Here is a 24,903-nt window from a genome sequence, read left to right on the forward strand (position 1 = left end):
TTTCAGGGATCGGCTGTCTCGCGGAGCTGAGGCGGAGGAAACAAGACAGCAAAGTTCCAGAGATATAGGTAATATAAATTAGAGGTATTAATGCATGTAGTTCAATCTTAGTGAAGAGGTATCCGAGTTGTAGTATGAACACCGCCAACTAGGGTTGAATATGGCTCGAGTTATAGCAGTTTCGTGTTGGTCAACAGGCGTGGATCATGGGGTATCTCGCTCAGTGATAGGAGGTAGTGAATATAGGCCGGTTGAGTGAATATTGAATATCGGAGAATAGGGACGAGCTATGTGTACCGGGTGCATATTCCAAGGGTCAGGCACAAAAGAAAGGAGGAGGAAGAATTATTAATTGAATGCAGAAGAGAGCGGACAATGGCCAGCCACTGTTTGATTCCTTCTTGTAAAAGATATTTGCAATAGCAATGGCCCAAAAGCTAGATCCAAATGGGGAAGATAACGATTGATATAAAAGATCCTGCTGACTGTTCCATGGAGGTTCAAACGAAGTTGACCACAAGGGTATGTTCACATGAAAAGCAAGCGAAGAAAGAAAGAAAAGATGAAGAATGCATCAAAACACAAGGTTAGCAGCAGGAGAAGCGCGGGAGACAAGCCAGTAAAGCTTCTAGCGAATCCCGCAGCAGTATGACCCTGCACCTATCACTGCAGACCCAGGATTCTTCACACCCTCACGCGGGAGAAGGAGAGAAAACATAAAAAAAAAAAACAAATAAAAAACAAAGCAAAGCAGAGACGCTCTGCGTAAAGGCAGAAAGGAAGCAAGGGAGAGGCTATCCTCGAAGGGAGTGTAATGGGACGGGGTTCCCTAGACCCTTTAACGTAGCATCAATCATCCTTATTGATGAAATTTCTTTTGTACGTGTCGTACCTGAGAGGTACCACACCACCCAGAACCAGCATCCACCAAGTGGGTTTTGGGTTACCAGCCAGACCTCTGGGATTTGCTAGTTATGGTATCCTTAATTCGTTTTGCCTCAAGGAACACGACAGCCATCATTTGGTTGCTGTGAGTCGCTGGCTGGAGCGCGGAAGTTGGGTATGAACTCGCCTGGCCCGGGTGGCATCTCTGAGGATGTGAGTGGAAGGGCCAGAGACGCAGCGAAAAAAAGCAACGAGTGGGAACGACCTGCTCGACTGTTAGCCAATCATGGACCCAAGCCTCAATCTACCTGGCACCAAGAGGATATCCTCGCAGCGTATCGCAGCCACTTACAGGCCCGGACGGTGTTTTTCGTCTCTGGATGGTCAAGGGGAGCCGGCGAAGGGCAGCGTCGAGAGGCTGAGGTGGAAGTCAAGATTGCGATCCAAGGCGTCTCATGACCATCCCTCTCTGCCGGCTGGCCGTAACCGACACCGCGAGAAGAGAGCCATCTCTTTTCTCGTCCCTCTGCATGTTCGTCGTTCTCGCTCTTTGCTCTTCGTCTTTTCTTTTCTTTTCGTTGTTCGTTGTTTCGTCTTTTCGTCCCTTTTCGTCCATTTTTTCCCTTTCACGACGTTGCATCCCAGTCACATGACCTCCTTACTTTTTAGCTACATCTCGAAGACGACGACGAGGAAGACGACAAGAAGATTGAAGAAAAGCAAAGAGATGGCAGAGAGGTCACAAAAGGAGTACAAGAGGAACCTGGAGAAGCGGCTTTAGCCAAGGTTGACGTCCCACAAGCTCACCATGGCCGCAGTTGTCATGGCCCTGCCCCTGATCATATCCATGTTCTCGCATCACCAGCCAGCGACTCATGATCAGTCCCCGACCCCCTTCGTACACACCATCTTCCGCTGCCGAACACGCTGTCGAGTGTCATATACACCGGGTGCTGACGCATGTCTTCGCACAAGTCCGAGTTTCGATGGCCAGCAAGCTCCGTCTCCCGTCGTCCTCAGCGTCAATCTATCCACATAGTTTAACTATCGATAGCCAGTCTTGGATTTGATGCATCATGATTTCCCCATGGCTGGCCGATTTACCTTCCCGCAGACCCAATGCATGCAATCAATCATATGAGACACCAATGGGTCTCCAGTATCAAAGGCTAGTATTGTCTTTTCGGCCGTTCGTGCCATGTTTTGCGGAGGGATATAGTTCCAGGCTTATTCTCGCACTTAGCCAGCTCCAAGGCGGAGCGCTCTCAACATGCCACCAGCCTCTTAGGATGCTGGTAGCAAATGGCTGAGCTTCGAGTTAAGCCTCTATATGCAGGGCCGTTGGTGTCACAGACTCTCGGATAGGAAGACCTCCCCTCCTTTCCTCCAGTCTAGCCTGTATCGTGGGGGAGGCTTAGCCCTCCATGAGGAAATAGAGCTGAAGGGGAGGAACAGAAACATGTGAAGAAACTAACGAGTACGGGCCATGTGTACGGAGTAGGTCGATATGTTACTGTTACGCTCTTGTTATATACAGGAGTACATGTTGCTCAGGCGCACCGCCCTGGGACAAGCCGCATTAACCCACCTCCTAGAGCTTCTTAATGTGGCTGACCATGCAGCTCTATATCCGCTTTACGTAGGTACGAGCTGAATATATTAGGAGGCACCTCTAACCGATCTATTTTACGATCAACCTCCCCGTTTCAACGGGCATGCCGAATCCACCTTGAAACCTGAAACTATACGATCATAGCTTTACCAACAGGCCGTTTACAGTGTGGTGGTTATACTTGACCATTCCAAGCCCGCCCTTATTTAGGTGGAGGATTTAAAGAACACAGGAGTATTTAACATGTGAAAGGGAAAAGGAAGGTCATAATAAGGCAGCATCGATATTGTACTCTTTAAAACGGGCTTGTATAAACATCCACCGGGCTGTCCGATTCTGATCAATCTGAGTGTTTTGACATATTAATAGTGTATTGTAGTAACGATAATCTTCCATCTATATACAATACTAGATGCGATGGACAGATAAACATGTGAGATATCAACAAAATGGCTAAGTTATTAGTTAAACATCAAAAAAACAAACAATCTCTGGCAATAGCCGACACGCTAGATATGCGGGAACATAAAGTCAAGTTGTGGTTCAAAAACTCCGGAGCACCCGCCATCTCATACACTATCATCATGAAAGGTTCATTCTGGGAAAGGAAATATAAATAAGAAAATAGGTAAGGAAATATGAGATAAATGGGGGATACCAATGCTCCATCGTAAATATTCATTCACATCTCATCTCGTTTAAAACTGAAATGATTGCCTCTCATCGCGCCAATAAATACCCAAACGCACGGTTAGGAAAAACAAAAAACAAAAGGGAATACGAAGTCGTATCAGAGAGATCGATATTTCTATATGCAACCCATCAGCGAGGGCAATTAAACGGTAAGATTTGGGAAAACCACATACCTCGTCTGCTCGTCTCTTATTCTCCGGATCCAATGTATTTCTCGCACCCAAAAGTGTCTTTCCAACTGCACCGGCAGCACTGATGGCGGGTCCGAGTATTATGGTCGGTGCACTCCTCAAGGCTGCCCGGGCTGCTTCAGTAACATTCTCAGTCTCCATAATTTCCCCTGGCACAGCAATAATTGCATCTCGTGCAACACTCAGGTCTCGCCCCAGCCCTGCGTATGCACCGCGTAGCCCTTGAACAACACCTACAGGCTGATCTGCATACAGTGATATTTGCTGCTTTGCTCCCACGTCAATTGGCTCGTCGTCATCAGGGCCCTCACCAGAGGATTGAGCAGCTCGATTTGCAGGTCTGGAAGCAGGACCGTTGAGATAGCCCTCTGCTCCTTGAAGTACATTTTGTGTCCCAATTGCAAGTTTGGCCCCGATTTTGATAAGTTCACTTGTCGTGGTTTTGGCAAAGGCTGCAGCGCCCTTCTGAAGGCCTCGGACAATTCGGCCGTCTTTCTTGTACTCCCGAATAGGAATGACAACAAGGTCCCTGACACCACTACCGAGAGTCACCAGAGATTTGACAGGTGCCAGTCCAGAGAGAACACCTCCTAGTTGATTGCCGCGTACATCAGGTGTCCAAATATCATTCAGCATCTTTCCAAGCCTTTCAAAGCCGGTAATACCGTAAATTATGACATGACGAAGGACCATATCTGCTTCATCAAGGACGAAAATATTCATCAACTCGGTGGTTCTACCTGAACGAAGAGCAGCATAGTCAAGTCTCTTGGGTTTGAAATCAAGTCGTATCGGTATAGGATTGATTTCTACCCGTTGTAGAAATGGTACATCCCCAGGAACAGGCTCAGATTTACTCGATGATTCGTCCTTGAACTCGAAAAACCGGGTCATAAAGTCAAGTGCATCATGGTCAACATGAAGGCGCAGTGGTAGTACCGTTGCCTATATTCCGGTCAGGTCCTTGAATCACAGCTAAAAATAGATAAAGTGCAACCTTACCTTTAAGATTATCTCAGATGCTGCAAGATCCGCTACTGGTTTCACATTCAGTATTTCAACGTGGACCATGCTGGTACCAATCTCTCTCTCGCCCATATCGTGCATGTACGTGGCAAACTTTCTCCACGTAGAAGTTGGCATATGATCGAATATTTCTAGATCATGAATTCGAACGTCTATCGAGCTCTGAGTTTCTCCGGAATTCGCTGGGAAAACAACCACGTCCGCAGAAACGCCTTTCAGTTCAATTGTCATCTTGTGGTGTTGGCTTCGAGCTAGGCGTAACTTTTCTCGTCTCGAAACTCCATCTTGTGTTGGTACCCCGGATATGGTTGAAGTGGTTACATAGCTTCCGGTCTCACTCAAGCCGTCAATGTTCCGATTAATGTCGCTGGTGAGCTCTCGTGGATCCTTGTTTGAGGGTATTTCAATGTATACAGAATTGAACAAGAAATCATCGATGGTTGGCTCCATTTCTTCCTCTATCTCTCGTGACAACCGTCTATTCGCTACCTTAGCCCTTCTTTCTGCAGCTCGAGTTTGCAGGTTCTTCACTGATTTGGAGATGGTATCTCTAGTTCGCCACCAATCGTATCCATCATATAAATTCCATATAACATGGACATCGCGAACCCTCAATCTCAAAGGGCTATTTTGCAGATTCACCTCATTCGAGAGATTATATGTGTTCCGTGATGCATCCCATCGATGGGCAGTTCCTCCAACGGCGGATTTCTTCGAGAAATGATCCTCATCGAAGTTGAGAGTAGTATGTTCTGGATTGACATGCGCTTCCGAGTGCATGCTATTTGCAAGCAGCTCATATTCTTCGCCCGTAGCATCTTCGCTAGACGTAGCCGATTTAACACTAGCATGGAAGGGGAAGAAATCACTGATGTACCCTAGTTCGGCAGCTGAGACTTCATCGGAACCCCCTAGACCGTCATTTCCACTGCCGCTCTTTTTATTTGGGTTATAAGTGTCGATTGTTTCTGCAGCAAACGATTGAAGCAAGTTGTCGATTGGCATAACCTCTGTCCGATATTTGGCAGCTTCACAGGGAGGCACAGGAGGCGACAAGCCGCTCAGAAGTGATATAAAGGTTTGGGTAGAATCAGCACAAGTCTCAAGGATCAGTAAGTCGTTTTTCAACTCCACATCGAGCGACTTTTGGCCGTCTGCCGCCAGCTGCATGATTTTTAGGTAGATTTGAGCTGATGACGTTTCGCAAACAGATACGTAGCCTGTTTCTTCAAGCCGTTGAACTTGGGGGCTCAAACTGGCAGACCTTTTACGTCGGCCATTAGCTCTAACTGGTTCTTCCGCCTCTACTTTATCCACTATCATCACTGAGGCCTTGGCTACTTTCAAAGTAGCTTCAGAGCGAAGTTCTTGCTGCATGCATCCAGAGAATTCGACATTTGTCAAAACCACGTAACCTTTGGCAGGAGAATTGCGAGGAGTCAAGCCTATAAGGCAGTCTTTCAAAGTAACGGAGAGCCGAAGCGGAGAGGTACTACCAGGGGAAGAGTCAGCAGCAGCTGAACCCTGTGTTGAAGTTTCAAGTTCAGCTGCAGGATGGTCCGGTAGCTCAGCAAAGTTGAGTACTGACTGCGCCATATTGGCTGCTATGCCTTCCGTGGTTGCCTCATCCTCTTGCAGATCCATGAGGGACACAATAGACTCAGCTATGTATTCAACGCGCGTGTTAAAAAGCTTCAGTTTAATAGCAGGTTCCAGCTCTTCTGCTATATACCTCACCATAAACATGGGCAGCTCGTTCTCGGATTTCTTTTCCCCAGGCCTACGGAGAACAGCTGGCCCAAGAAGCTCCTCCTTTTCATTTCGTAAAATGGTAACAGTTGAAACTCTAGAGGCAATGAGGGACGGAAAACTAACATACCCAACTTCAGCGTTGTTTGACTGAAGCCGGAGTTTACCAATCTTACCACCCACAGTGACATTAACCTCGAGTTCTCTGACCAATGCTAAGGCCAGCATCCCTGGTCTATCATCCTCGGGGAGGTATTTTGCAACTCTAGCAAGTTTTGATGCTTCCTCAGCAAGAAGTGATAGCGGTTGTAGGGCAGAAAGGGAGAACACATTGGCAGTCAACCCCCCAACAGTCAAACGAAGAACGGAACCTTGCCTGCGCTGTCGAAGCAGTGTATCGATCATGATATCATCCTCTTCATCGTACTTATTTTTGGATGGTGTTAGAAGAGTCAACAGTCGATCCAAGTCAAATTCTTTTGGAGTAAACAAAAACTCGAACCGGACGTTATCCAATGCCACAAGGGCAGGGGACCCATTCCGAATTTCAGCGTTATGATAATAAAAATGGGGGCCAGTGACTCGAACTCTGTCGACTTGAACTGCAATACCTTCTGATCTTTTGACTAATTTCACCGCGGAGGTTTCCAACTTCGCACTGCATTGCTCTCCCAGTACATGGACAACAACCCCGCCGATTCGTGAGTCCAGCTTCCAAGCAGCCGAGTCAGCAGTAGAGGGTGGCTCTTTAGGGGTACTCGATGTCTGCTCAAAACGTACTGCCCGCGGCCTACGGCCAGTTTCTTGCGATTCACCCGTCACTGTTGTACCCGAAGCAATGGAATTGCCGAGTTCAATAATGGTACTTAGGCCTCCAAGCCAAGTGAGCGTTTCATCCAGCCTCTGAAGGTTGAGTGCTAGATGTAGAGGAAGGGTATTGATAGTAAGCCGGGAGCCTTGGGAGTTTTTGACAGCACTAATGGTGATATCGCTAGAGCTCGACAGGATGTCCCTCGTGGACTCCCGCATTTTCAATCCCTCGTCAAAAGAAAGGAGATCCTCTGATAAGTGGCTGACCTTGAATTTATTAATTGTAATGCGTGTTTTCATAGTGCGAGCTCCAGTTAGCGATTGGAAACCAATGCCTGCTACAATAATCTGGAGCAGCGCATCCTCAGTGTCGGTTAGGGAATTAGACGCCGAAGTTGCCACCCACGGCAAATATGAGCAACCAGGGAGGTGCTCTAGTAGTTTCAAGGAACAACTTGAGACATCAAAAAGAATAGGCACTGCTTGGCCTTCATCAACAGGGAGCTCTGCTGCGTTGTCGGCAGCAGGAGTAGAGTTAAATGATTGAGTAAAATTTTGGCCGATTTTCACCAAGAGCCACCCACAAGCAATATCAAAGTTGACCTGGAGGGAAGATACACTGATTTCGACGGCTGATTCTTTTTTGATGTTCTTCAAGATATCACTCTCATCGTCGATGTTAACACTACCAGTCTGTTGGCCAAACATGATTGAACTTGATGATGCGGAATCCCGGCGATTCCTGTCCGCAAATCGTATTCTTGGAGAGGATGCGGCCATAGAAGATTGGCCGGAGGCCACAGTTGACTCGCGCATGCGCTGGATAGGGTCGACTCGTGCCTCAGGGGACAACTCCTGTGGCGGGTCGCCGCCTAACGGGGGCAACCAGACCATGATTCTGTCAATTTCTAAAATATCCTTGACAATATCAGAGGCTGGGTCTATCAAAGAAGGCCGAGATCGTTCAGGGTAGGATTTGCCAGTGTCGGGTAAATCATTTGTTCCGGGAGCCTGAACAGATGAAGTACTAAATATGGTGCTTCCAGTAGGTGTAGCACCGGATTGATCTTCCTTATTATACAGGGGGTACTCCTGACCATCATCGGGGACCTCCTTTGTTTCCTCGATGATGCTTTCAGAACTATGGTCGCTCCAAGCACCCGGCATGTGGCCCATTAACTTCGACTCTTCTCCACCTTTCATAGCACTCAGGTACATACTGCGAGCTTCCTCGTGGGAGAATATTTTGGACTCAGAGAGTTCATCGAGGTGTGAACGTTCTGAATGGTCTGCACTTGATGTGGATGATCGGCGATCTGGAGAGACCGAGCCTGGTTCATATGGGGTAGTACGGTCCTCCCGGCTGGTATCAGCAAAAAAACTGGTGTTCACAACAGCAGTTGGTGTTGACGGTTCTTCCTCTTCCTCTTCGTCATCGTTCTGGAAGGAGTGGAATGATTGTGTTGACACTGACATAGACAAAGCGGGAGAATTACGGCCAGAAACGTGTAGACCGTCTTCATACGAACTAATATCGGGTATAGATTGCTGTCCTGGAAGATCCGCGATGGAGTCTGCCATATCGACAGAGAGTCTGGGAAGTTCAGGAGTTGAGTCAATCATGTTACTTGAGATACTTGACTCAATGGCGTCGTTCAGAAAAGCATCCATTTCATCTTCTCTTGGTTGAGTATTAGGTGATCCCGGAGCCTGGACCTGCGATCCGATTCTGTACTCTGGTTCATATTCTTCATCAGTGTCTGCATCGTCAAACCTTCCGTCATTTGACGATGAGACTGATTTTTCCAGAATTCGTGACTGCTCAAGCGGCCCTGGTGGTTCAAGTGGATCATCAAGGATAGACGACATTTTCATGGTTGCAGACTGTGCCAGTGAATTACCATATCCAAAGCTCGATGCTTGAGACGACTGACTCTTCACTGACTCCTGTTTTGTCAAGCTTGCTTTAGAAACGAGAGATGCTGTTCCTGGAGGAGCAAAACGAGAGTAGTTCGAAAATAGTGTCTCGTCAGAAACCAATAAAGCATGAAGCTGAGAGAAGACTATCAGTCGTTTTCCTGCCTTGAGTGTAGGATCTTGCGATTCAGGCGATGCCACGCCATCTATCGAGACCTCACCGAGTCTCAAGATAGCAGTTACCGGCTTCATCTTTACGGAAGATGAAGGTTTCTGAAAAGCATCCTGCTGCACCTCCATAATCACTCTCACAGACACATCTCTGATCTTAAACTGCAGACGGTCTACTACCCCTTTGATGAAACCAGCAACGAAAGTGGGTAACGTTACCCCGTCATGTAGTCCAAGAGAGGATTCTTCAGACCCATCATCGCTGAGAATGTCCGACTGGCCGATATACTGAGAGGATTGCGACGTCAACGCTGCCTCAAGTTCAGCTGTTTCTTCAATAGGTTCGGATTCGAGAAATGATTGTGCAAGATCGGTCGTAGACGGTAGTATTTTGTCATGGTCGCCATGGCCAGATCCCTTGTCGTCTTTTCCTTTCCTCCCTTGCCTTTTGCTGCCCGGTTTAGTTGGGGTGTGCTTTAAATCGAGATGGATGCCTTCACTCTCGATGATGATACTGCTAGCGTAGATATCCGCAGGTATAGTCACACGAGCAACAGAAACGCAGGCTTTCGTTATTTCAAACTCCGGCGGGAGCTGTAGGGTCTTTGCAAGATTCTAAGGATATCATACCTGGTCAGTCATGCACAGAGCTCTAGGGTGGCAACCACATCCCAGCAATATTGCCGGTGATGGGACACTTAACATACCTCCAGCCGTAAGCCAACATCCCTTAATTCAAAGGTACTCCGCTGACCCCATGTTATACCCAGGCTATCCAAATTCAACGCATCAGTATCAACGATCTCTAGCCGAGACAGGGCATATCTGAGAAGGCGTTTCTGGAAGAACGAAGGGACGAAGTACGACATAGTTCGGTCCTCCTGCCGACGATGTGCTCCTATCAAAACCTTCTTATGCTGACGGCTTATACGACTCCTGCTAATAGGCCGTCTGCATGATTGCCGAAGAGCGAAGATGAGGCGGGGGATACGGTTCGATAAGAAGATAGAACGTCCACAAGTCGTCCCAGGGCGAGCGATGAGCTGTATATCCTGACCGTAGTCCCTTGCAAAGAAGCGGTTTGGCAGGCCTATGCAAGCCGTATGAAGAGGCAGATATGTTGGTAGATATCCAGCAGTAGATGCGAGCCGTAGATGCGGACCTTGAGGCTCAACAAAATAAAATATACAGGCAAACAGGCTGACTATCAAGCAAGCAGCATCCAGCAAGCTCCAGCAAAACAAGGGAGAGGTCAAAACAAGCCACGAGAGACAGGGCTTGAGGTCTTCTTCTATTAGGTTGAAAGGGCTAAAAAGCCTCCCGAGACAGGCACTTGTCACAGGGACGTACCTAGGCAGTTGATAGAGAGAGAGACAACGGGGGATGGATGGCAGATCACCATGGACGCCCTAGCTACTGATTAAAATAAGAGGCGGAAACAACAGGGGAAACAAAACGCTGCCACGTCTGTCGCCGGCTTGGTCTGCTTGCTGTGAGGCTACGGGCATGATTTGCCATGGGCGATGCCGTGGACTGCGAGCTAGCGATCCAAATATGACGGAGTTGCGACTCGTTGTAGCTTAAACTGATGTGACTAGTTGACTTTAGGCTTTAGTGCAGCTGACTAAGCGGTTGCTCTATCAACGAGACCCAAAGAGGAGCTTCATGACCGACTCAGGCGACTTCTTTTTGCACGTAACAAGACTAAGTCGATGTTGCTATGATAGCCACTAGCTCATCCTAATACAGCCTTGTCTATGGACAGCGATTTCGCTCGCAGAGAAGGCCATGGAAGCCAGCAAAAAATAGAAGATAGAAGAGTTTACTCATGGCCTGGAACGTCGGAGCCAAATTCGAGAATCACCCACTGACAGAACTGCTCAAACTCGATGTGCCAGTTGCGTATGAATTCGCTCTTCTTTCCGGCTCCGGTTATTCCTCGCTTGATGTCTGCAAGCCAGGCCGCGTTGTCTTGGTCCTCGAAGCAGCTCCATCTCAGCGAGTTCTCGGCCATGGTAGCAAGGCCCGAAAGACCAACGTTCTCAAGTCCATTCAGAACCTGACAGAAGTCATGGGTAAGTCCGTTCTTGCCGTGGCCGAGCATCGTCGGGTCATCGTTGCAGAGTGACACAGCTACGCCTCTAGCCAGCAGGGCCGGAAGCGGGTGTGACATGATGGAACTAGTGAACCGTAGCACTTCGTTCGAGATTGGACAGCATTCCACCATAATCTTCTTCTCCTTGACCAGGTCGATCAGCAGGGGGTGCTTGTAGAGCGAGAATGCATGACCAATTCGGCGAGAACCAAGGAGAATAGCATCGTACAGGTTCGAATCTGTCTCATCGCCGTCTCCCAGGCACTCTCCTGCGTGAAACATGAACGGGATCTCGACTCCCTCCACAGCACACTGTTTTTTGAACCAGAATAGCACTGGAATCATGTCAACTAGCGGCCTCCCGTCATCTTCACGCCCGACCAGGTCAAAGCCGCATATGAGCTCAGGGAACTGCAGCTTAGTGAGTATGCACTCTTTCATGCTCTCCACAATGTCACGGTTCGTATAGCGTCGCATGGTCGTCCATATCATCCGCGCGCCGTGGAATCCCTGGCCTGCTTCTGAGGCTTTAAATCTTTCTATCTCTTCTCCAAACGCCTCAAATAGGGAGTCAAAGTTGGAGTCAGGTTCTTCACACTTATCACGGCGATATTCAAATTCAAATGCTAGCCGGAATTCAACATATCGAATGCCATCTTCGTTTAGCTCCGCTAGCATATGTTTGAGACATGCTCGGAATATTGGCTCATAGTAGAGCATTGCATCTACTGCCTGGAATTTTCGATCAAGTACTTCCCAGATAGCCGCACATCCATGATGATGGCTCAAGGATGTCTCTTTCTCGATAGTACATCTCCCTTTAAGCCAATCACGAAACCCTTTGACTCCACCACCTGGGAATTTTTCGGCTGCCTCTTTTACTGGAATGAACAGCTGTGGTTTATACGTTGAACTCCAGATGCTAGTCGCGTCGGATCCAGACCCAACATTTTGTGGCTTGGAAAAATACTGAAGTCGTAAAGGGGAAAGTTGGAGGGCTCCCGCTATCAACGGTTGGTCTGACGCAATGTGAATGCCAGGGAGTGACAGCACTTGGTTTATCAGGACATCCAAGTCAACCATAGCCTCCAGATGGACGTGTAATAAAGCTCCTTCAACAGATAATTAGCCGACATCTATACTTCGCCATCATTTCGTGTCTAGGCCCCGGTACTGTATCACAACCCACCTTTTGGCATCTTCTTCACTATTTTCCATAAATCTGTTCCTTCCATCTTATCCTTGGCTAGTCGGAACATCATTCCCGGGTAAAGCACCGTATCCTGCGTCTTTGCTACATGTTCCTCCGCTTCCTTATTCCAGACGCTCTTTAGTTCTCTATCACGAATATGTGAGATAATCCGGCATGCCTCCTTTGTTGAAACTGACATGCATTTTTGAAAGTGGGCATCTATAGAAAACAGGGTCAGTTATAAACAAGCCTGAATTGCGAAATCATCTGCAACTTGAGAGCTTTTGTATAGTTTTTGGCTGAGATTCCATCCACCCATTTTTTGAAGAGGATATGGGGTGTCTGATGGACTTAATGACTACTCACCATGCCTCTGTTTTTTCTCTTCTTGAATCAAGGAATTCCTCCCTTGTAAGTATTTTTGGATGAACTGGTCTTCAACTTGGGGTATCCCCTCTTCTACTTCCCAGGCAGCAACGTCATCCTGATTCTCGTCTCCCCGGGCCTCGGTATTGAGAGTTAATTCCATCCTATTTTCCTATAGTTAGTAATCACTGATATCTGTTTAATATATGTGTTTCTTACGAAATTGTGTTGTGAGATCAAAGATGCAACTAGCAACATCAACTTCGACTCACAACTACAACTCTATGACACTTGCCTATCTAGGATGATTGTATCTCGTTGATGATTGGCTGAGAGTGTAAATAGACTGGCTCAGGGTAGCAAATACATAGCCAATAGCGGAGCTAGCAATATATATTATCCGGTGGCTTAAATAATTCAGAAACAACACCCACGTGATATGGATTTCGAGCTTTGAGATGGAATTTTTGATGCTTCACGATGCAAGGAAAGCCGGACAGCAAAGCGCCAGCCGGTAATCAATCCACCAAGAGCCTTTGAATTTGTGACTGTTGCATATATTACTGCAGCATTGGCTCCAGCGAACCGCTGATTTCCCCTTACTCGCCAGACAGGCTTGTTTTCTTGGGCGCGGTGCCCAGGAGAGTGCGGCAATCATGAACTCAACACGCAGCCAGCTTCTCCGCATATGCGGAATACCCTTCTCTCAATCAGCCATTAGGCCTGCTGCCTCCTCGATACCGTCTCTTGTTCGCCATGCGCAGCCTCTAGCTACGAGGACAGTAGGAAACATCGCCAGGCCCAACCTGATATCTTCTCCATGTTCTTCTCCTTATTCTACTTCGACATCGACTCAATCTCAAACGCCCGCCTCCGACGCTACCTCCACAACAACAACAACATCCTCCTCAGCTACCACTCTTCCTCCAGGTGTCAGCCGTAGTTTTGGCACTGTCATCTCTGCCGGCCGTATGCAACGCACTGTTCGCGTGGAACAAATACGCACCAAATTCGACAACTCCCTCCAGAAGCGGTTCCTCGAAAAGAAAATTTACATGGTCTCTGACCCCCGCGATTCACTGCGAGAAGGTGACAAGATTGAATTTTGGAGTGGCCGACGCGTGAGCGAGCATGTTAGACATGTAGTTGAAAGGATTATCGTACCTTTTGGATCGGCAATCGAGGACCGCCCACCAGTTATGACATATGCGGAAAGGGTGGAGGAAGAGCTGAGTGCCCGAAAGAACAGAAGACTTAGGAGGCTTGAAAGAATGGCGGATGGTCAGCCCATTGATGCTGAAGTGACCGGAGAGTTAAGAATGGGAAAACTCAAGCAACGAGTGATAAAGAGACTGGAGGCTGAGAAGGAGAAGCAGAAGCAATCCAATGTGTAAGGGATGCATGTTTCCGCATGGCCATGATTGATATTCTTTTTACGCACTTTGTTTAGAAGGTGGTTTTGGCAGCATTTGAAGAGTTCCATGTATTAGTAGCTGAATATTGTAAATTAAAATCACAGAACTAAAATCTGCATACCCATGTTGAAGATACTTTATCTCTTTGCTTGCCATTAGCGCGGACAATTGACCATTTGGTATAGCAACATTAATAAAATCCAACATACTGCAGATTAACCATATCAGGCATTGAGTGTTATTCTTGCTAAAGGCAATTATTTGACTTCGGGGTTTAAACTTGCCTACATAGTTGTATGAATAGCTAGGAGGGCATCGCTGTTGAGCAGATGGGTGCGGTTGAATACATCGGACATTTTAATATATTTTGCGATGCATAACAATACAATTGGAAGCCACCCGTCCAAATCACCCAAGCCGAACCTCAAGAGAACAAATAACGCCAGATGATATGAACCCAGAATGCCACTCAAGCCCACTTCTTCTAGCCCCTTAACTACCTCGGGAGGAAACGCCAGAGAACTTCCATGCAATGCAACTCCCGAGAACACAGAGTCATAGAGGGTTCTCAGCGACTCCAGGAGGTAAAACAATAGACATAAGTTTTTCCAGTAAGCAAATGCAGGGAGAGAAACATATATACGACATATATCACGGGCTGGGTAAAAAAGGGTTTAGCCCCCTCTTTCTCCAAAATTTTTTGCCCATTCATCATAACGATCTAATCCATCTTGACTCACACTGGGCCGGATCGAAAGTAGCGAAGCTTCAAAATCCTTAAAGGAGATAGGGGATATCTTTTCCATTGGTATGTGAAGGAGGTCCTCGCCTAGGTTGCGTAATGGCCCCATTGCCGCATCCTTTGCAAGGGCAGTAATATCAGATCCGGAAAAACCTAGTCAAAGAGTTAGAAACTAAGAGCAATGGACATGAGAAGTGTATGGTGGGTTTCTTACCTTCTGTAAGACTAGATAGTTTATCAATATCAGCATCTGAGAGCTCATGCTTTTGATGGCTCAACAGCTTCCGTAGTTGTAACTTTCGCACCTCAGGTTCTGGGAGAGGTATATACTGCCTTCGAACAAATCTGCGCCGAGCTGCATCATCAATATCCCATGGCATATTCGTTGCTGCGAGAACTAAAACTCGCGATGCATCGCCTACTTTCTTGTCCTTATGGTTTTGTTCTCTGCCAGCAGCAGCTCGTTGTAAATCAGACCACTGGATAAGGAACTCCGTTTTGATCCGCCTGGAGACTTCTGCTTCACTGGACCGGGATCGTGAGGAAAGCAATGCATCAATCTCATCAACGAATATGATAGACGGAGCTAAGGCTTTTGCTAGTCCAAAAAGAGCTCTAACTAGCTTCTCACTGTCCCCATGCCATTTAGAAGCTAAACTCGAAGCCGAGACTGAGAAAAATGTAGACTGCGATTCGGTAGCAACTGCTCTGGCCAACATAGTCTTCCCAGTGCCAGGGGGACCGAAGAGTAGCATGCCTCTGGCGGGCTCACGAAGCCCCATGAAAAGATCCGGGCGAAGGAAAGGGTATACAACAGCCTCTTTTAGAGCTGTCTTTGCAAGTTCTAGACCGGCAACATCATCCCAATGCACTTCATCGCCGTGTACCACTATTTCTTTAAATATTTGTTTAGCAGACTCCTTATCAACCCCTTTTGGCAAACTGCTCAGCGCTCTTTTTAAAGCTAGGTCTTCATCGGGGTCGTATTCGGGCAGGTCAATATCACTGTCAACACTGTCTTCATGAACGGGTATTTCAACCGAGTGTTTACTAGATTTGGATGTTGTTCTCTGTGGTACAACCGCCGGGCGATTTGTGGGTATTGCAGTCTGGATACTTGATTGTCTCGATTTACCGTTAGGAGGCAAGTCATTGCGGCCTTCATTGTTTCTACTAGCGTCTTTTATACTAGGTCGTGGCTTAGAAAGTGCAGAGCTTGGTTTGACAGCCCTTCTCTGGCCAACTTCATCCGGTGAAGCCTTACTTGGGCGAGACTGGGTTGTGGTTAGCCCTGCTGAGACAGATCGTGCAGGTTCGATAGCGGAGCTTTTAAGCGAGGTAGGAGGTCTGGATTGTGGTGGGCTATACCCAGAATCATTCTTCTTATCCAGCTGTTTTGATTTCTCAAAATGGCCTCCTTTAAGTTCCGGAGAAGAATCCTGAAAGCTGTTACAAGATTCTCCTTCCGTTGGTCTTTGAGCGGCGGCTGCCGCCGCGGCAGCACCAGCAGCTAGACTCGCAGCAGAGTGATCTCCCGATATTCTTCGTGTGAGTGGAGAGCTGGAGAAATAATCTAGCCGGTGAGACGCCCGGGTTGGCGGTGAAGCTTCGTCAATAGAACGACGACTTTGGAGAACATCCCTTCGCGAACCCGAGTCACTCGATGTACTTTTGCGCGGAGTCGAAGGCGCAGACTCGTTTACCGGAGAAATCTGGCCACGTCTGGATGAACTTGACTGAGTAACGAAGCTCCATGCCAAACCAGCGGCTTTAGACGCCGGCCTTGAATGCTTGCGTGGTGGTGTGCTGGAGTTCGCAGGAGGTTTCAGATCCTTGCCACGAAGTGTCGTGAGCAAGGTCTTCTTTTTCTCCGGGTTCTGCAGTCGATTTGTATCCCTAGGTATTGTTGGCACTGGAAGCGGGGGAGGAGAGGGTAGGGAATCCAACCCTAGACCACGAACAACACCCGAACTGGTGTGGGAAGTAGGTGTTATCGAATTGAGGCTCTGCTGGCTCTGTGTGGTGGATCGAGGGGGTAATGATGGTGGTCGTGGCAGATCCGGGTAACTCATGGATGGGATAGTTCCCTCACCAATCCATCCCGAATTGCCACTGGTGGAACTCTGAGATCCGTTTACCTGAGGTCTTGGTTTTTCCAGCTTTCCTTTCGGGGCAGGCGTCACTTTCCCATCAACGTCCATGCCGGCCTCTTTACGACTTTCCCGTAGGGTTTCCAGGAGTGTGACTCTTTCTTTGCATTGCAATTCCAGCTCACGCAACGATTCTTGAAGGCCACGCTCAACGTCGTTCTTAGGAATATAAGTAGATGGGACTTTATGCGCATTGTGATAGTAGAGTGCGTCTAGCGCAGCTTTCCAGGTTCGTAAAGCTTCCAGCTCATTATTCTAGGGAAAAGATAAGAGGAAAAAAGTTAGCAACCAACTCCGTACCTAGCGATGTTGATATCCCTCCATCTCGACACCTGTGCCAGAATGGACTGGCGGGGTATTGGAAGCGTAGCCGGAGGGAACAAGGGTAGAATTAAGTACCTGATTCTCGAAATACACGGCCGTCGAGCACATCAAATAGCAGTCATCGTATGTCTTCTGCATAGAAGACGAAGCTTTAGGACGCATCATAGCTGCAGTGGGCAAGCGAATAAAAGGACTCCCCTCACCCCATAGAATTAGACCAACCACCCAAATGTCATCAGTAACCCGAAGAACAACCCTGCGAAACCTGCGCAGGAGGTCATTAAAAGTACCACGACAGAGACAAGTCAGACCGCCCCCCGGAGCTGAGATTCTTCGAGTCAAATGGGCTATTGCCGACGCTGTCTAGCGCTGTTGTCCGCCGGCTCGACGCCAAGAGAATCGGTAGTTATTGGCTGTGGTAAAATCAAAGCGCACGCCGGTGCACAGCGCCGAGAGTAGCTATAATATCTGCGGAGCACCAGGCTGTATGTGTTGGGTGGCAGGTAGTTATGGGCTTCGAGTGTTGAGTGTTGCTATAAACTTGGCTGGACGAACTTCTCGAAGTCGCAAAGTTGCTCCCATCGCCATCGTTGGCGGCGCCACATCCGCACTTAGTCATCCATCGTGGAGAGCGGCAGCCGGATCATGGAAGATGCTGTACACGATGGCTGCAAGACCGCAGTATCTACTGTAAAATGGTTGTTAATGGAGGCTAAGTAGCTAAATAACTGGACATTGCTCCCTGCAGCATGACGTTTTGCCTCGTGGGTAACTAAAGAAGCAAGCATATCGCTGCCCTGGGCGATGTATGGCCGTATCCAGTGGAGATCTCCCGCTCCCTTGTCAAGATTCCATTTGCTTAACATGCACGGAGTATTGAGGTCATCTAAGTCTATTAATCATGTATCTTACATTTATATAATAAGTAAAAGGGCATTTGTGCAGCTGTTGTACAAAAGAGAAGGCAAGAAAAGGAAGCGTCCAAAACTCCGTTACATGCAAAATGTTACGCTCAAAATAGCCACTAAAAGACGGAGAAGAGTGTGATAAAAAGCACCTTAATGTCTTCGGGTGTGCGATTTTACCGCAGGGCGCGTTGATTTGGTCATACGCTTGTTTTCCTCCTGCGCTCGGTGCTTCAGGGTGAAGGCATATGTGCTCAATGGCATCCGGCTGCCAACGAACTTCCCCTGAGGGCTGAACAATTCGACTTTAGGGAAATCATCCGGTTCTCTTGTCCTAGTCCTGACTTGGCAAGTAAGCTCTATCCATCCACAGCCCTCGATAAGGATGTCGACTCCCATTATGCGGTATAATGATGGCAAGGATCCATTAGGAAGAGGTTTGGCGTATCTGGCTGTCACATCATACTTCAATTCAACTATCCCAGCAGAGGTGATTTGCTCCCCGATACCTTCTTTTGCAATGTTTCCTGTGGGGCATTCTCTTTGTTGAGCCAGCATCTCAGCTGCCTTGTCTTTGTGAGTAACATGTGCTTCCAGAGAAACAAAGGGGGAGGCCAGAAAAATCTCGTTCTCTTCCAATGGCTTAATTCCGATCAGGCCTCCAAGAAGAAGCGACTGAGAGGGTTTGATTGTTAGTTGGGTTGGCCTCGGGCGGCTCGTCATCACAAGGTCGGACTTATGCTTGTCTTGTACGAACTCGTCGAGGTTGGAGCGGAAAAGTCCAGGTAGGTCAATAACCTCTCCCCGGTGCTTGTCAAATGGTATTCTGATGGGAGAAGCAGTGGTTCCAGGACGGACAGAGTCAATCGGGAGATTGGGAAAAGGAACTTCCTTTTGTAGCGGCGGAAGCAAGACAGCGACTCCGTCCTCTCCACCATCCAGCTCCTCAACTGCTGTAACATCTGTTTCATCTGGAGGAGTAGAACGGCCTATTATAGTCACTCCTTTGTAATTTTGGATTTTTCTGGCCTTGTATGCAGGTGCCGTCTTTGGGAAAACCGATGTTATCAGTTTGCTTTTGCCAACATTTGCCTTCCCAACCATCCATACGCCACCGCCCTGGTTCCAGATGTCTTCTTTAATCTCCTTTGTCCACCAGCCCCTATAGGAGCTAACCATATGAACATTTCCTAGCCTGATACCATGTTCTTTGCGGTCCAAAGTTTGTCGCAAGATCTCGACCATATTCTTCATTAGCGAATCTGCTTGAGGCTTCACATTCGAAAGTAGGTCAGCTCGGGTGATAACGAAATTAAGCTCCGCTAGATATCGACTAGATCCATACTTCTTCGTATGCGACCTTCGGTTTTGGCTGCGCTGAGGTTGTAACGGCACATATTTTTCGAGATTGGGGATAACGGAGAGTGGAAAATCGGCGGCATCGAGAACATGGTAAATATAGTTGTTATGGAAGGGCGATTCCTCGATTAAGTCGCGTATATAAGATAACGTAGGGTATGGTATTGGGTCCCCTTCTCCATGGTTGATTAGATTGTGGCATCGGTCACAGAGTGGAATTGCTATGTCTTTAGACTCTTTGGATTCCGAGGTGAGTTTATCCTCGGTCTCTAGCTCGAAAGAAGAACTTCCATCTGATTCCTTTTCCTTCGTGGCCTGTCGAATATATTGCTTCACAGGTTTCCGAGTTATAGTATAATACCCAGGCTCCTTAGGATATACCCATTGCGTTAATGCGCCGCAACCATGGCATGTTTCGGGAAGAGCCCATGTTTCTAGACTTTGTGCTGCAGTTTGCAAGCTCTCAGTGGAGTTATATAGTCTTTGCTGTCTCGGGATGAAGGGAAATGTTGCAGGTGGTGTAAAGGATGCGCTATGCGGTTGAAGAGTTCGCCATTGCGACAAACAACGAATGGACGTATATTCTCGGAGGATAGATGGTGTACGGCGGAGGATGTTTCGAGACTGAAACCTGACAATAGGAATTACCATCGCGCACTTATTCCTTTCTTCAATGTATATTGAAACCCAGTCCCTGACAAGTTGCCGAAATTTTGAGCTTCAATTGACCAGGGCCCAGATCTTCCTTATCAGCGTAATATTAAATTTTCCGAGATCCGAAGATCTGATAACGGAAACTTTATTTTCTGTGCTTAAACGGGACCTATGGGTAATGGATATAGACAGTATGCAACAGTAGGGTTCGTTCTTTTGTGGTAATAACTAGGTGATTAATATAATACAACATCAAAAGCCATGACTAGAGCTAATTTGCCAAAAACTCCATGTTCCAGCTGCGCCAACGAATAGAATTAAAACGTAATATCAATATCATGCCCTTGCCTTCCCTTTGCCTTTGGTATCGGTCTCATCAACTTCATCCTCTTCGTCCTCTGACATGAGGTCTTCGTCATCATCGTCCTCGTCATCGAATCCAAAGAACCGTCTGGCTGGCTTCTTTATACTCGCACTAGGCTCGTTAGGAGAATCTTCCTCATCAATGTCCTCCATCTCGCTGTCCTCGCTGGCATCGACGGACCCTCCACTTCCGCTGCTTCCACTAGCTTCGGCGCTGTCCAGGAATCCCCCAACAAGATTATCCTTCCAGGCGCCCCCTGCCATTGCCTGTAGAACAGCCTCACGAGCCTTTTCGCTCATCTCTTCCTTATCTTCCATCCATGCGCCATCAACTTTCCCCTTTCCTTCACCGTTTCGGATCTCTTGCTCCTTCTTCTCTGCAGCCGCAACAGCAGCCTCCCATCGCCTTTTTCGAGCTTCCTTCTCTTTTTTATCCATTTCCGGTTTCAAGGCAAGATATTCTGCCAGGGCCTTTGCCTCTTTCACAGTCCGCAGACGGCGGCCATCGAGATTACGGTTCGAGCCGGTGTTTGTATCCTGGTTCCCCTTTCGCCGACTAGACATTCGGCCTCCGGCAGCTCTGAGCTGAGAGCCAAATCCTCCCTTTCCACCGCATACACGGACACTGAGACGGAGTGGTAGGAAAGTCGAGGTAGGGTTTGCGATGCCATTTTCAACGTCTGGTATAAGGCTCGTAAGTTTTGCAGGCGAAGAAAAGCAGATTTGCTTGTTGCTTGTTGTTGTCAAGATCAAAGGCGATGATTGAGATGCTAAGGGGAAGGGAAGATGGGCGCTTATTCTCTCGGTCAGGTCTGCGATAGAGGATGTTGACGGTAGAGGTATGGCCAAAGTCGGTGGGAGGGAGAGGCCAGGAAAAGATGACAGAAGAACGTTAATAGTTGATGGCGCCATGTTGGAAAAGTATTTATTTGGAGTAGAGAATAAGGTATTGACTTGTCTTTACTCTGTCAATATGAATGACTGCTGCGTTGCCGTGCTCACTTTGAAGAAGTTGCTGCGATCTCAAAACGTACGTTGCCGTCAAAGCTTGGCATATACACGTGATGAAAGATAATCATCACGTGAAATATGATTATTAACAGAATTAGGGCAAATCGTTCGCGAACCCTAAAAATTTGCTTTAACACAACTTCAATCCAGCTTATCGCGAGTTTGGTCTACATTTAACCACCTTCACCCATAACTACGTATCGCATTGTCAAAAGCGATTCCCCGAAAAGCGCCAGGAACTCGCGACAATGTAAGTTAATATTCCTCTCGATTACCAAGTTTCCGTCTACTAACTGTCCGGTTGTAGGTTAATTCCAAAGGCTGACCGCAAGCTCATCCACGAGTACCTCTTCCGCGGTATGCATGCGATTACCCAATCTATAATCTCCAAAATGATATTGCGGAAACTAATTGCTGTATTTCATGTATTTCAGAGGGTGTTCTCGTGGCCAAGAAGGACTACAACCTACCCAAGCACACCGACATTGACACCAAGAACCTCTATGTATGTGCTTGGATATGAAAAAAAAATTTATTATATCGAGGGAACCATGCGCAAATGCTTACGGATATTGATACAGGTCATCAAAGCCTGCCAGTCTTTGACTTCTCGCGGCTACCTCAAGACCCGTTTCTCGTGGCAGTACTACTACTACACCCTCACCCCTGAGGGTCTTGACTACCTCCGTGAATGGCTCCACCTCCCAGCTGAGATTGTGCCAGCTACGCACATCAAGCAGCAGCGCTCGCACGCTCCCCCACGCGGTATGATGGGCGGCGAGGAGCGCGAGAGACGTCCTGGTGGTCGTGGTGGTCCTCGTGGCGAGCGTGGCGACCGTGATGGTGGCTACAGACGCCGTGAGGGTGGTGAGGGCAAGGAGGGTGGTGCCCCTGGTGAATTCAACCCATCTTTCCGTGGTGGATTCGGCCGTGGACGCGGCGGTGCCCCAGCCCCATCTTCTTAGATCAAATCTATCGATATGACTAGACAGGAAGCATATATAAATGTATGCGTTTTGTCTGGACGATTGGTATGATAATGGATGATGGAACGTGACGGGTAAAAAGAAACAAAAACGAATATACAGATATGACGATAGCTAGATATATATCAATGGCATTTAATTCGTCATCAAGGTGCCCTAGGGGTATTTCCAGTTTTATTTTTCACTATCATGGCTAATCTTCGGGGACTGTCTACTTGAATCGCTTCCTATCGTACCTGACAACGGCTTGTAAAATGACAGACGCACCATTCACACAGTCCTCAGCAGATGAAAATTCCTCTGGATGGTGACTGACTCCATCCTTGCACGGCACGAAGACCATACTGGTTGGAACCCTCTTGTTAGTGAAGACACTATCATGCCCAGCTCCGCTGCGAATGGTCCTATACAAAGACTCCGGGCTTGGCTTATCCGCAACAACAGCCTTAGCGGACTCCGTGACGCACTCGATACATTCGGGATGGAACTTGGTAGCAGGAGTCTCAAAGTCCAGCTGCCACTCTACACGGCAGGGCTTGCCTATACCCTTTCCTTCCTCGGCAGCAATGGCATCAAATTCTTTTCTCAGCTCAGCATCGACGACATCTACATCCTCTATTTCAGGACCACGGATATCGAAACTGAAGCTGACGAAGCCTGGCACAGTGTTGACGCTACCTGGTTTGACATCCACAATGCCAACGCTGGCAAGACAGCCGTGCTTATCGGCTACCTCACGGGCTTTCACCATCATTCTTGCAGAGGCGTACATGGCGTCAGCACGGTGCTGGAAGGCAGTGCTACCCGTATGGCAGTCTCGACCGGTTACGTTTATGCGGTACCAGCGATATGCCTGGACCCCTGTGACGACGCCAACATGCTGGCCGGCAGTGACGAGATGAGGGCCCTGTTCGATATGAAGTTCGAAATGGGCTGCCATGGGGAAGGATTTGTAGGAGCAAGGGACGCTGCCTAGGTAGCCGATCTTTTCGAGGGCAGACTTCATGGATTCAGGGGCTGATGCAGCTGAGGGTAGTGAGGCGACTGTTGGCACTTCTAGGAGTGAATGAGCGGTTTCTAGGGATATTCCCTCCGCCCAGACACCTGCCGATATCATGCTCTTGGGGAACCTGGCTCCCTCCTCGCTATTTATGCAACTGTTAGCTTGTACATGCTGGTATGCTTTTTTTTTTGAATAGCGTATACGAACTTTGTCCAATTGACTACGCCAACACCGCCCTCTGTCTCGATCCCCTTCTCTTCGAGGACTTTCAGCATCTCAATACCAGCACAGACACCAAGAATACCATCGTAACGCCCTCCAGTAGGCTGGGTATCCAGGTGACTTCCTACAAATGTAGCTGGTACATCTGCTCTCTTGCCAGGTCTGACAGCGAAGATATTTCCCATGCTGTCAACTGTGACACTGCATCCAAGCGACTTTGTCGTCTCCACAAACCAGTCTCGGACCTGCTTGTCCTCCTGGGACAGCGCGAGACGGGCCATGCCGGTCTCAGTAGGGTGGCTAGGTGTCTGTTAGCTATCTAGATCTTGTAGCGTAGCAAACCCACTTACTCTCCCCATCTAATGCCGGCACCCCATTGGCAGCTATGATGGATCCATTCCTGCAGTCTCTCCTTGTTGGCTTTCAGGCCAGCGACATCAGCTTCAGATAGCTCAGTAGTCAACATCCTGTCTCTCAATCCTGTCTTCTTCTCTGCATTTCCCGTGGAATAGAAGCCATCTTCGGCAAGGGCGTCTCCCCTATTTATATATCGTAGCAAGCAACAGCCGAGCGGGGTGCGGAGAAGCGCCCGGTGGGCTGCTAGCCGGCGCCGAAGTTGTCCATACAGGGCGTGTCCTTTGGTAATCCCGAGAGCGTCACTTTGGGCATATATCCAGTAATCATTTAGTTAGGTATACGCCAGTTATATTGCTTACTTAAAGGCTGATGATGCCGTTCTTGCGCTGCCGCGAGTATCTCGACATCCTCTATGCAAGCAAAAAAGCACACGACACAGCGATACTGCCACGCACGCCTCTCTGGCCTCTACCAGCCCAAACCGCCCTTTTCCTCCCGTTCTTTTTTGATAGACAAAAGTAACAGGGCACAGGGATGCCAAAAGTCAAAATCTCGCGAGCAAAAAATAAAACTATCGACCGACTGTTGTCGATATCAGGAGGTTCAAAGATTGGTGAGCGGAGTATTATGGGCAAAACCACGGCCATCTCTGGTAAAAGGCAAGAAATGGATTCTGAGCTAGTTTGTCCCACTCCTCGCAGTTTC

General features: G+C 48.1%; 9 protein-coding genes across 9 annotated transcripts; 3 read left to right on the forward strand and 6 right to left on the reverse strand.

Annotated features, from left to right (window-relative positions):
- Positions 1-1,171: 1,171 nt before the first annotated feature.
- On the forward strand, positions 1,172-1,764 carry MGYG_08892 (hypothetical protein; the record flags this gene model as incomplete). Its single annotated transcript, XM_003176221.1, has 2 exons — positions 1,172-1,417; positions 1,555-1,764. 2 exons carry the CDS (start codon positions 1,172-1,174, stop codon positions 1,762-1,764), a joined length of 456 nt encoding a protein of 151 aa, XP_003176269.1.
- A 1,523-nt stretch (positions 1,765-3,287) lies between these two features.
- MGYG_00358 (Atg2p) lies at positions 3,288-9,923 on the reverse strand (the record flags this gene model as incomplete). The annotated part of the gene is made up of 4 exons (XM_003176222.1): positions 3,288-3,305; positions 3,364-4,326; positions 4,384-9,669; positions 9,762-9,923. The coding sequence occupies 4 exons, from the start codon at positions 9,921-9,923 to the stop codon at positions 3,288-3,290; spliced, it is 6,429 nt and encodes a 2,142-aa protein (XP_003176270.1).
- Positions 9,924-10,876: 953 nt separating this feature from the next.
- MGYG_00359 (hypothetical protein) lies at positions 10,877-12,870 on the reverse strand (the record flags this gene model as incomplete). The annotated part of the gene is made up of 3 exons (XM_003176223.1): positions 10,877-12,261; positions 12,339-12,560; positions 12,708-12,870. The coding sequence occupies 3 exons, from the start codon at positions 12,868-12,870 to the stop codon at positions 10,877-10,879; spliced, it is 1,770 nt and encodes a 589-aa protein (XP_003176271.1).
- Positions 12,871-13,363: 493 nt separating this feature from the next.
- MGYG_00360 (hypothetical protein) lies at positions 13,364-14,101 on the forward strand (the record flags this gene model as incomplete). Its single annotated transcript, XM_003176224.1, has 1 exon — positions 13,364-14,101. The coding sequence occupies one exon, from the start codon at positions 13,364-13,366 to the stop codon at positions 14,099-14,101; it is 738 nt and encodes a 245-aa protein (XP_003176272.1).
- A 695-nt stretch (positions 14,102-14,796) lies between these two features.
- Positions 14,797-17,503, reverse strand: MGYG_00361 (hypothetical protein; the record flags this gene model as incomplete). The annotated part of the gene is made up of 3 exons (XM_003176225.1): positions 14,797-15,017; positions 15,079-17,269; positions 17,414-17,503. 3 exons carry the CDS (start codon positions 17,501-17,503, stop codon positions 14,797-14,799), a joined length of 2,502 nt encoding a protein of 833 aa, XP_003176273.1.
- An 893-nt stretch (positions 17,504-18,396) lies between these two features.
- Positions 18,397-20,253, reverse strand: MGYG_00362 (hypothetical protein; the record flags this gene model as incomplete). The annotated part of the gene is made up of 1 exon (XM_003176226.1): positions 18,397-20,253. The coding sequence occupies one exon, from the start codon at positions 20,251-20,253 to the stop codon at positions 18,397-18,399; it is 1,857 nt and encodes a 618-aa protein (XP_003176274.1).
- Positions 20,254-20,592: 339 nt separating this feature from the next.
- MGYG_00363 (hypothetical protein) lies at positions 20,593-21,531 on the reverse strand (the record flags this gene model as incomplete). Its single annotated transcript, XM_003176227.1, has 1 exon — positions 20,593-21,531. One exon carries the CDS (start codon positions 21,529-21,531, stop codon positions 20,593-20,595), a length of 939 nt encoding a protein of 312 aa, XP_003176275.1.
- A 177-nt stretch (positions 21,532-21,708) lies between these two features.
- MGYG_00364 (40S ribosomal protein S10-A) lies at positions 21,709-22,595 on the forward strand (the record flags this gene model as incomplete). Its single annotated transcript, XM_003176228.1, has 5 exons — positions 21,709-21,736; positions 21,781-21,880; positions 21,938-21,987; positions 22,065-22,135; positions 22,212-22,595. The coding sequence occupies 5 exons, from the start codon at positions 21,709-21,711 to the stop codon at positions 22,593-22,595; spliced, it is 633 nt and encodes a 210-aa protein (XP_003176276.1).
- A 232-nt stretch (positions 22,596-22,827) lies between these two features.
- On the reverse strand, positions 22,828-24,307 carry MGYG_00365 (allantoate amidohydrolase; the record flags this gene model as incomplete). Its single annotated transcript, XM_003176229.1, has 3 exons — positions 22,828-23,761; positions 23,827-24,141; positions 24,192-24,307. The coding sequence occupies 3 exons, from the start codon at positions 24,305-24,307 to the stop codon at positions 22,828-22,830; spliced, it is 1,365 nt and encodes a 454-aa protein (XP_003176277.1).
- Between the last annotated feature and the right edge of the window lie 596 nt (positions 24,308-24,903).

Source organism: Nannizzia gypsea, genomic scaffold (assembly GCF_000150975.2).
Source record: "Nannizzia gypsea CBS 118893 supercont1.1 genomic scaffold, whole genome shotgun sequence".
NCBI lineage: Eukaryota > Fungi > Ascomycota > Eurotiomycetes > Onygenales > Arthrodermataceae > Nannizzia > Nannizzia gypsea.